At 28.5% G+C, this 12,194-nt stretch overlaps 1 protein-coding gene across 1 annotated transcript; it reads left to right on the plus strand.

The window, feature by feature from the left end:
• The first annotated feature begins 4,401 nt into the window (after positions 1-4,401).
• Positions 4,402-8,206, plus strand: LOC149166127 (putative anthocyanidin reductase). Its single transcript, XM_089430055.1, has 6 exons — positions 4,402-4,531; positions 4,862-5,028; positions 5,322-5,531; positions 5,864-6,047; positions 7,729-7,870; positions 8,071-8,206. Exons 1-6 carry the CDS (start codon positions 4,402-4,404, stop codon positions 8,204-8,206), a joined length of 969 nt encoding a protein of 322 aa, XP_089286181.1.
• The last annotated feature ends 3,988 nt before the right edge of the window (positions 8,207-12,194 follow it).

Here is a 12,194-nt window from a genome sequence, read left to right on the forward strand (position 1 = left end):
TTGAGCCACACCAACCCTTAGCACGGTTTGATTTTTGCTCGTAGAGTTTCAAATCAATGGTTTTTTCAACATAGAGTTTCTTAACAAAAAACTATGTCACCCATCTACTCTATGACCCATGGGAAGATATTTATTGAATATAAATTATTGGTTGAAAATAAGTTAATGAGCAAAATCTTATACATATTTAATAAAAAATTATACCATTATTTACCAAAAAAAAATTAATGAATATAAAAGTTTGTCTATATATATATATATATATATATATATATATATATATATATATATATATATATATATATATCGCTTGCTAAGTAAAGTAAGTTTTGAGATCACCATAGATGCCTAACATGCAGCTTGAGTAGCTGGAACCCATGGGCATCTAGGCAGTCAATGTCACCCAAGGATCACACCGGGCACCTGCTTAGGCCACACCAACTTTTAACATGACTAGATTTTTGCCCACAAAATTTCAAACTAGTGACCTTTTCACTAGAGACTACCTTAACATTACACCCATTCACATACTTATCTCCTCTAAACCCATAAATAAAAATTAAAATTAGGGAAAATTTTAAGAACCCCCCCTAAATTTACATGTATAATAAATGGGCGAATCTCCATGGTATATAGGAAAAACGGAAGACGATTTTATCTATAATATGATATGTATATATAAATTTTTGGCGAATCTGTCACCAGGCAAGCGAATATTTTACTCAATTATAAAATCTTGTGTTTATTAATACACAAATGAAATCATTGCATTTCTTTAAAATATCTCTTAAAATCAAAATTACCAAAATTACATATTGATAACCTAGTGGGTGTAGGATAAAGTTCACCCGTGCCATTCACAGAAAACATGAGAAAAAACCTAATACTATATATAAAACCAAGAAAAATTCAAATTCATCACTTCTAGGGACCTCGTAACCACCCTGCCAATACACAAGTATGTTCCTGTTTATCCCTCTGAGTACTGGTAGACCCAAAATTAAGATGGATCTAAGATGATAGAATTTCCCCTTTAAATAGTCTATGCTCACATGAATACCATGGTATTACCATGGGTCAATATCATGGGTTATCATAAACCTGGAGCTTAAAAATTAATAAAATTAATAGTTGATTTTTATTTTATTTTTTATTTTAACCAAGCTAAAATGTTTAACATACAACATCCATTTTTACTCTTGATCGCATCAAATATTTTTTCACTCTATGCTAGTTTGCATATCAAGATATTTGATACCTCTCATGGGTTAGTAGATCCAGAGTAAAGATGGATCTATGCTGGTTTAATTCCCCCATTTAAATAGGCTACATTTCTATGCTGGTTTAATTCCCCCATTTAAATAGGCTACATTCCAGGTGAATACCATGTGCCATTTTGGTGAATACCATGGTTCAATACCATGTGCCATTTTTATTTTTATTAATACTAATATTAGGTTTAATAATGTTTTTTTGCATGGTATTAATAAAAATCCAATGCATGGTATTTGTCCCATAGTATTTTGCCCATATGTTTCACCTAAATATAACGCATTTTTTTAGTGTTCGTAAATATAAGGTGACTTATGGAGTAAATATAAAAAAATGTTTTATTTGTTTACCATACCTCTCGTTTATTTGCATTTTTATTAATTTACCATACCTCTTTTACAAATATGGTATTTGGCCCATAGGATTCACTTAAATAAAACCAATGTTTTATTTATTTACCATATTTCTTATTTATTTATATTTTTATTAATTTACCATACCTCTTTTATAAATATGGTATTTGGGCCTTTGGCCAATAGGATTCACTTAAATAAAACCTATTCTTGAAAATGGGTGAATGGATTCACTTAAATAAAACCTATTCTTGAAAATGGGCGAATGGAAGGTTGTAACTCCTAATTTCAAGGGCTAAATTTACCTTTTTTACCCTCTCCCTTAAAATAAGGTGGGCTATTTGAGGTGATTTGTAAAAATGTACTATGATACAAAATATTCGCCCGCTAAAAATTTAAAACCCCTTAATTCCACCAAAGGGGGACATTCGCCCCTAAAATTTTCTATGACTAAAATATATTATTATTTTACCTATAATTAAATTTTATTATAAATAATAAAATAGATTTTCATTCAATCCTGAATTTTATAATTTTTAGATGATTTAATCTAAATAAACTTAATATATTTTCTTTTAAAATTAATTTTATTTTAAAATTTAATAAAGGTTTTATATTTTGATCATATTCCTTTTTATAATATTTTTAATAATCTTATTATATTGATGGAAAATGATGATTCGTATATATAATTAATATATTTTATTTTAAAATTTATTAAAGGTTTATATTTTTTGTATTCAGGTTTCAGTGATCTATAATGAATTAAGAAAAGTTTTTCGATACAAATCATATAAGAGAAATTTTTCTCCCACGTATTTCGAATCAATTTAGTTATGATATATTGATAATAATCATAAGTGGATATTAAAAGTAAGCCATATGTAAATGATCACTTGTCTTTTTTAAAATATATAATTAACCTATTCTATTCTATTTTAGAATTTATTAAAATGTGTATATATTTATCTATGGAATATTAAAACATAATCTAGTTTTTCACATTAATTATATTATTAAAAGTTGGTTGACATTTCGAATCAACTAGTCGTGAGGATGGACCACATTAGTTGGTTCGAAAACTCAACCAAATCCTAATAATGTGGTTAATCCATGATCACAAAAGTCTTAGATTTAACATTTTAAATTTACTAAAAAAAATTATATTTTTGTTATATTTTATTTACATAATATTTTAGATAGTAAAATTTAATTTATAGATAAAATATTTTTATTTTATTTTTTAAACTAAAATTTAGTGATAAAATTTCAAATAAAATAGAGATTTTTTATTTTTTAGATTCAAGTCATTTAAAAAACTTAAATTTAAGTTTTTAAAAATTTCTATAAAATTATAATTAAAATTGATTTATAAAAGTCATTTTGTTTTTTAATATTAACTCATAATATATAATATTTAGAATATCAAAGTCAACTAATGCTTAGAATATCAAAGTCAACTAATTTATAGTTTAAGGTAAATGACAAGCATCATTAAGGGAGTTGTTTTTAGTGTATTGTTTTTAATATTAGCTCATAATATATAATGCTTAGAATATCAAAGTCAATTAATTTATAGTTTAAGGTAAATAACAAGCACCATATATTAAGGGAGTTGTTTTTAGTGTGATTTTTTAGACTGGCAAATGCTTAGAATATCAAAGTCAACTAATTTATAGTTTAAGGTAAATGACAAGCATCATTAAGGGAGTTGTTTTTAGTGTATTGTTTTTAATATTAGCTCATAATATATAATGCTTAGAATATCAAAGTCAATTAATTTATAGTTTAAGGTAAATAACAAGCACCATATATTAAGGGAGTTGTTTTTAGTGTGATTTTTTAGACTGGCAAATGCTTAGAATATCAAAGTCAACTAATTTATAGTTTAAGGTAAATGACAAGCATCATTAAGGGAGTTGTTTTTAGTGTATTGTTTTTAATATTAGCTCATAATATATAATGCTTAGAATATCAAAGTCAATTAATTTATAGTTTAAGGTAAATAACAAGCACCATATATTAAGGGAGTTGTTTTTAGTGTGATTTTTTAGACTGGCAAATGCTTAGAATATCAAAGTCAACTAATTTATAGTTTAAGGTAAATGACAAGCATCATTAAGGGAGTTGTTTTTAGTGTATTGTTTTTAATATTAGCTCATAATATATAATGCTTAGAATATCAAAGTCAATTAATTTATAGTTTAAGGTAAATAACAAGCACCATATATTAAGGGAGTTGTTTTTAGTGTGATTTTTTAGACTGGCAGAAAAATTTGAGGTGAAATCTTGATTTATGTTATTTAAATTAGTTTTTTCACTGTATATATGGATTCAATATCCTGAAAAACCCCTATTGCACTTAAATTGTACAAAGCTTACCCATAAAGCTTGTAATTTCAATAAATTCTTGTAAAATTTTACAGAAATGAAACTAGAAAAACCCAACAAAAATTTCCAAAAATCACACTCAAGACAAATTTTATATTAAAACAATAAATAAGTCAATACTTCTTTATCTTAATTATTAAATGAGATAAAATAATATTCAATAAAAAATAATAATAATAATAAATTGCAACAGGTCACATCCTAATATAATGTTTGACAATTACGTCGACCGACGACGTCCTTGGATTTCCGACAACCAGAAACAGGCTCGACCCGATAGGTCGTTATAAGTTGGCAGAAGTCGAGTGCAAAGCAAGTTACTCATATCTATCTGCGATATTAATTTTCACTGCGCATTCGTGCTTCTCTGTTCCCTCCATTGAAAATGGAAATCCAAGAAGGGAAAGGTGGTGTGAAGATGTGCGTCACAGGAGCAGGGGGATACCTCGGATCATGGCTCGTCAAGAATCTTCTCCAAAGAGGCTACACTGTCAACGCGACTCTCAGAGATCCGCGTAATTAATTTTATATGTAATTATTTTTGGGTTGGTTTAAGTTATGAGGATTTGAATTTTGAATTTTGAATTTTAGAGTTTGTATAAAAATTATTTGGGTTAGTTTGAGTTAGAGGTATTTGAATTTTGGAATTTATATAATAATTATTTGGTTTCGTTTGAGTTATAGGGATTTGAATATTGAATTTTGGAGTTTATATAATATGGTTATAGAGTGTGTAATTTCTCTAAAATTTCGCACTAATTTATTGAAATCACAAGTTTGATCAACGCAATTGATTAATGAATTCCTAATTTACAATGTCAATTCGCTCTAATATTTGCCTCCAGAAAATGAGGAAAAAATTGTGCCTCTGCTGTCGTTGCCTGGGGCAGCAGAGAGACTGAAGCTCTTCCAAGCAGATTTATGTGAAGAGCACGCCTTTGATTCCGCCGTGGAGGGCTGTCAAGGGGTGTTTCACGTGGCCAGTCCTATGGATTTTTCTAAATGTACAGAGGTAAATTATTAACAGCTAGAATCTAATATAAGTTTAGAGGTTCGAGTGTAAATTTTTAAATGTTTTGTATAGTTTTTTTTTTAATATTTCATTATTTTTATTTTAGTAGATATAATAAAATTTTAATTCAATTTTGATGTAAAGGAGATAGTGTTAAACAGCATACAGACTGCAAAATAAACCTCCTAGCTTAATTAAGTTTATTCTTTCGTCATAAATTTTAAAATAAAATAAAAAACCAAAAAATCCAAATAACTTACAGGTTTTTTTTTTTGGTTTAAATTGTGAGGTAGGATGATTTTGTTCAGCCTGCTGTGAAGGGAGTAATGAATGTGTTGAATGCCTGCTCACGAGCTAAATCGGTGAGGCGTGTGGTCTATACTTCGTCGTTAATAGCAGCCATTCAGCTTAACGAGGAAGGAGAAGTTATTAAGGATTGCAGTGTGGACGAATCTATATGGACTCCTGTAAATATAATACGGAGACACCAGCATCCTCTTGCTGTGAGTAGAATTTTTGTTTAAAAAATTAATTTAAATTTAAAATATGAGTAGATTTTGGAAATATTTTAAAATTTAATATGAATCAGCAAAACTAAAATACTTTTATATCTATTTGACGGCAAAAAAAGGGTATTTTTATGTCTATTGCTATTTATGATGATTTTCTTTCTTGGAAATTTTTTTTATGTCGATTGCTGATTCTGCGAATATATTGACTGCGATGTCTGTCCGATTCCAAATATTCAGAAAATCAGCAATAGACTTGCTCAGGGTTAAAATATTGACATTGAAATAAATTCAAAATTGAAATACTGACTATTATTTACTTGCAGTTTTATTCCGTTGCCAAGACTTTGGCGGAGCAAGCAGCAATTGAGTATGGGTCAAAGAGCGAAATGGAGGTTGTGACAATTGGACCGAGTACAGTGTGTGGGCCTTGCCTTACTTCCACATTTCCGATTTCATGCCGAGTGGCACTGAGCCTACCAATAGAATCATCAGAACTCTCAGAGCCAGGTATTTGGTTTCTGGTTTACCAAAGTATAAAGGTGATTTGTTTAGATTAATATTTTGGTGGTTTAGCAAAGAAGGAAGGTGATTTGTTGATTGATATTAGAAAAAGAAGGAAGGTGATTTGTTGATTGATATTAGAAAAAGTGATTTGTTGAGATTAATATTTTTTAATAATAATTATAAATGTTTATTAAAATTGGAAAAAAATATTAAATTTTAAAAATGAAAAACAAATAAATTTTAAATTTAAGAAATTATTTAAAATTTTATTTTTATATTTAAATAATATTAAAAAATAACTTATTATTGTTAGTATATAATATTTTAGATTTAAATCTCATTAGTAGTTAATAGTTTTATATGTTCTTAACAATTATTATTAATGATAATTACAGATTATTTTTAATCATCTTAATTTTAATTTTTATTTTTTTAGTATCTTTAACAATACTAATTTATAACTAAATCTATAATAATAAATAATACCTCTCTCTTTTAGAATAATTTGAATTTTACTCTTAACATTATAACTTGATTATTAAAATTATATAACATCTATTTTTATTTTATTATTATATAATGTCTTATCCTCTTTTTATTAAAAAAAAATTTCTAACTTTCTTGACAACTCTTTACTATTATTTATCATATCAACTAATTTATAACTATATTTAGAATAACTAAAATATTAAATAATTTCATTCTAATTTTGAGAATTTCTATTTATCTATTTAACTAATCTCCAACGGCTAGTTTTTCAATCATTGACCATGGGCTATGATGCATCCCTGTAATTTATTTTTTAAGATTGTATGATTATTTCACCTTAGTTGCTTCAAAACGTTAATCAAATCCTAATAATGTGATTAATCTGAAAAACATTTATCTACAATATAAATCACAAAAATCTCAAATCTAATATTATTTTAATTTTATTAAATTAATTAATTAACAAAAATTATTTTTTCCTTTTTACTTTTGTTTTCAGAAATAATGTAAACTTTGGGAAAAAACTAATTTTCTTTTACTTTTGTTACTACAACTCCATTACGTTGGGGGCCAAAATAATTACTCTCTCTTTTAGAATAATTTGAATTTTACTCTTAACCTTATAACCTGATTATTAAAATTATATAACATCTATTTTTATTTTATTATTATATAATGTCTCATCCTCTTTTTATTTTAAAATTTCTTCTAAACTTTCTTGACAACTCTTTACTATTATTTATCATATCAACTAATTTATAATTATATTTAGAATAACTAAAATATTAAATAATTTCATTCTAATTTTTGAGAATTTTATCTATTTAACTAATATTAAATGGCTAGTTTTTCAATCATTGACCATGGGCTATGATGCATCCCTGCTATTTATTCTTTAAGATGTGTAATTTTTTCACCTTGTCCTGAGAATGAAACACATTAGTTGGTTCAAAACGTTAACCAAATCCTAATAATGTAAATAATTTGAAAGACATTTATCTACAATATAAATCACAAAAATCTCAAATCTAATATTATTTTAATTTTATTAAATTATTAAATTAACAAAAATTATTTTAATTAATTAACAAAAATTATTTTCTCAGAAAAACTAATTTTCTTTTACTTTTGTTTTAAAAAATAATGTAAACTTTATTAGCAATAAAGTTTGGATCCATATCATTGGTTCACGTAGACGACGTATGTGAGGCCCACATATTTTTGATGGAGCAACCCAATGTAGAAGGGCGACATATTTGCTCGGCGTTAACTGCCACTTCCTCGGAGTTCGCAAATATGATGCATAAACTACGTCCTCATTGCATCCCACCATTCAAGTAAGCAATCTTCTGATCTGCTGGTATTAAGCATATAAGTCCTCAAGTAGCCACATATTTAGAATAGAAAAATAAGCACTTTTATAGCTTATGTATTTTAACTAACTTATTTAGACAAGCCATGTTCTTATATTTTAGTTTTTTTTTGTGAAATATATAATTATATTAATTTATTTTAAGGTAATTGATTTTTATTGCAGATATGATGAAGAAGGTGATGGAATTGTTTATTCTTCGAAGAAACTTCTGGATATGGGTTTTTCTTATAAATATGGTTTAGAGGACATTCTTAATGAGACTATACAATCGGCTCAATCTTTTGGATTATTGAAATAAATCAAGATAATTGATTTATCATTAGACATGGCTTTTTTTTACAAATATGGTTCAGAGGATATTGTTAATAAGACTACAATCTACTCAATTTTATGGATTATCGAAATAAATCAAAATAATTGATTTATTATTGGAGAAATTTTCCCCAAAAACTTTTGAAGATGGATTTTTTTACAAATATTATTTAAAGGACATTATTAATGAAAATATAAAATCTACTCAATTATATATATGATCATATTATTTGAGGTGATTTTTAGACATTAGTTTAACTAATATATAATTTTGTAAAAAGAAAGAGCAATTGGTATCCAGAAGTCATATTGTAATGGAAATTTGATTATTGATTTAATCTCTATTATTATTATCAAATAATATGTTTTTTGGATTTATTCTTTAATATTGATGTAACTTTATTGCAATTTTTTTACTAAAGATAGGAGGAAGTTATTGTATTTTGTCTTGGATATCATTTGTTAACAAAAGAATATGAATTGTATCTAAATATGAGATTTTGTTTTAAAATATTCAAAACCAATATCTTAAATGATAAATAATAATGGAAATTTGATTATTGATTTAATTTTTATTATTATTATCAAATAATATGCTTTTTGGATCTATTCTTTAATATTGATATAACTTTATTGCAATATTTTTATAAAGATATGATGAATGTTAGAAATATTAATTTCTAATTGTTTGATTGATTTCTGAGAAATACAGAAGTTTCTATAATATATTTAATTGATTGATAATATTTGAAATAATGATTACAAGGCCGAGGCGATGCTCCTTTAATAGGAGTTGACTGGCCATGCCTGATTAGAGAGATATGTCCTTTGGGACTAATGTCTCTTCATTTAGCTAATTATTTGTTAATTGATTGATTACAATTATCCATTTAATTATTTAGGTAATATTTTAACATTTTAATAATTTTATGAATTTAAATTCATAACATTGCCTTCCTCTTAAGATGCTTTGCCCTCAAAGCATAGGTAGGTTTGGGTGTTGATGAAGAAAACATTTTAATTCCCACGACGAATTTTCCTCTAGTAGCCTCTTCCATTTGATGATGTATTCATTTGTTGTCTTGTATCGTAAGGCCTTTTCTCAGGTAGCGAGTATACCTTCAGGTTCGAGGACTATTCTTCCTTCTTCATCGGTCTCTAGTATTTCTATTTGTACTATTTGGTTTTTCCCTAATACTCTCTTGAGACTTGATACATGAAAGGTATTATGGATTTGACACTTGTCAGGTAACTTTAATCCATAAGATACACTACTTTTTTTTTATTATCTAATACGACCCATAATATTTAGGTGATAATTTATTCTTCCCCTATTGTTCTAGTGATAATTGCTTATAAGGTTGGAGTTTAACAAAGACTTAATCTCCCTCCCCTAACTCTCTCTCAGAGAGGTGTTGGTCAACTTGTTGTTTCATTCTATTACAAGCCATGGTTAGATTTTATTTTAGTAATTTGCTGATCCTTTGACTTTCTTCTAGGTGGTTTTTAACTACTGGTACCCTAGAATCAAGGAGTGCAAAGTCTTTCCATCTGGGTGGCTCATAACCATATAAGGCTTGGAAAGATGCCATCTTAGCTGAAGTGTAGTACGTGGTATTATACCACGATTCTACCAGGTGTAGCCACTGGGTCCATCTGTTTTGTTTATCTATAACGAAACAACAAAGATATGTTTCCAAGCATTTATTAATGATTTCAGTTTGTCCATCTATTTGGGGGTGATATGCCGAACTCATGTTGAGGGATATTCCTACTTGGTGGCAGAATTCCTTCAAAAAATTTCCTTTAAACCTTACATCTCTATTGCTGACGATGACTTGAGGAAACCTATGTAGTTTGTAAATATTTTTACAAAACACGTCAATGATTTGTTTAGTTGTGTCAATCTTTTTAATAGCCATAAAGTGGACATATTTAGTGAGCCTATCAACCACTACAAATATTTTATCCTTTTCGCCAGATGCATGTAGTTCTTCAATAAAGTCCATTGAAATCTCCTTCCACTTTTGATTTGGAATGTGTAGTGGGTGTAGCAACCCTGGAGTTGGAACATTTTTGCTCTTGTTCCATTAACAAATATCACATTCTACAACATATTTTTGAATTTCCTTGCTCATACCCTTCCAATAGAATGGTTATCAAATGTTTTAGTAAGTCTTGTAGAATCTGACATGTCCGGCTGCAGGCGAATTATGAGGCTCTTTTAGTATTCTCACCTTAAGTTTGGATGTGGGTGTTAGGTAAATTCTACCCTTGTACCTAAAGATGTCATTATTCCACTCGAAGTTGGTATACTGACTAATATTCTTAATCATGAAGTCACAATCCTCATCCTTGGCATATTCGGCTTGTATTTCGTCTAATCATTACGAAACAACTACCATGGCAGCACATGTTGTGGGATCGTCATCCTTACATGAGAGTGCATCAGCTACAACATTCTCCTTTCCTTTCTTGTGCAATATTTCTAAGTCAAAAGCCGACAACTTCTCCATCCACTTATGTTGTTCTGTTGATAATGTCTTTTGCTGAAGTAATAATTGAAGACTGTTGTGGTCGGTTCGGATTGAAAATTTACTCCCAAGAAAATATTGATGCAACTTTGTTAAAGCATGTATGGTGGCGAGCATCTCCTTTTAGTATTCTGATTTTAAGCCTTCTCTTTTATTATGTTTCATGCTTTCAAATGATATAGGGTGGTTGTACTGCAATAATACAGCTCCAATTCCAAATCCAGAAGTATCACATTCTACTACAAACGGCTTGGAGAAGTCAGGATCTGCTAGCACTGGTGTTGTTGACATTACTTCCTTTAGATTCTTGAAACATTTGTTTGCTTGGTCATTCCACTGAAAAGCATTTTTCTTTAACAAGTTGATCAAGCGTGTTGTCAAATGCACATAGTTTTTTATAAATCTTATGCAATACCTGGTTAGCCCTATAAATCCTCTTAGCTTGGATACATTCTTGGCTTTGGGCCATTCTTTGATTTCCTTGATTTTGTTGGGATCCACTTGGACTCCTTCCCTAGATATACATGTCCTAGTTATTCAACTTCCTTTTACCCAAACGTACACTTTGATAGTTTGGCGTAGAACTGGTTCTTCTCCAATACAGAAAATACTTCTTCCAGAGGCTTGAGATGTTCCTTCCACGTCTTATTATAAACCAGAATATCATCAAAGAAAACTAATACAAACTTCCACAAATATGGGTGAAAAAGTTCATTCATGGTCGCTTAGAAGGTGGTTGGTGCGTTTGTTAATCCGAATGGCATAACTTTGAACTCATAATGCCCTTCATGAGTCCTGAATGTTGTCTTTTCAATGTCATCTAGTCTTACTCATATTTGGTAGTAACCTAATCTTAGATCTAATTTGGAGAAGTATTCTCCACCATGTAGCTCATCTATAATTTCATCAATGAACGAAATCAAAAACTTATGTTTAATAATGATTATGTTTAAACCTCTATAATCTATACCTAATTAGAAGGATCCATCCTTCTTGACCACCACTATGGGTGCAGCATACAGACTTCTAATTTTCGTAATGATTCCATGATTCAACAGGTATTATATTAATCATTTTATTTCTATCTTATGATGATGAGGATAACAATATGGCTTAACGTTTACTAGTATTGAGCCTGGTTTGACTTCAATAATGTCTTCAATTTGTTTTTCTGGGGGTAATTTCATTGGTAGATCTTGAAAAAACTTCTCGTATTTCTGAATCAAGGATGAAATTTCTTATGGCTAGTGGGTCCCTTCTATTGATAGTAATTCCAACTGCTAACATTGTGCAACAAATTTTTGTGCCCCCTTGCAAATAAGTTTCTTCATTTGCTGAGCAGAGATTACTCGATTTGTTGGAGCTTGAAACCCAAACAACTTATATTTCCTTCCATCCCACTTGAATTTAATGAACTTATTTTGGTGTTTTGTTGAATAC

The sequence above is a fragment of the Pinus tabuliformis genome, chromosome 5_1, assembly GCF_031772625.1.
Source record: "Pinus tabuliformis cultivar Carrire ecotype Pingquan chromosome 5_1, CPIR1, whole genome shotgun sequence".
In the NCBI taxonomy this organism is placed as follows: domain Eukaryota; kingdom Viridiplantae; phylum Streptophyta; class Pinopsida; order Pinales; family Pinaceae; genus Pinus; species Pinus tabuliformis.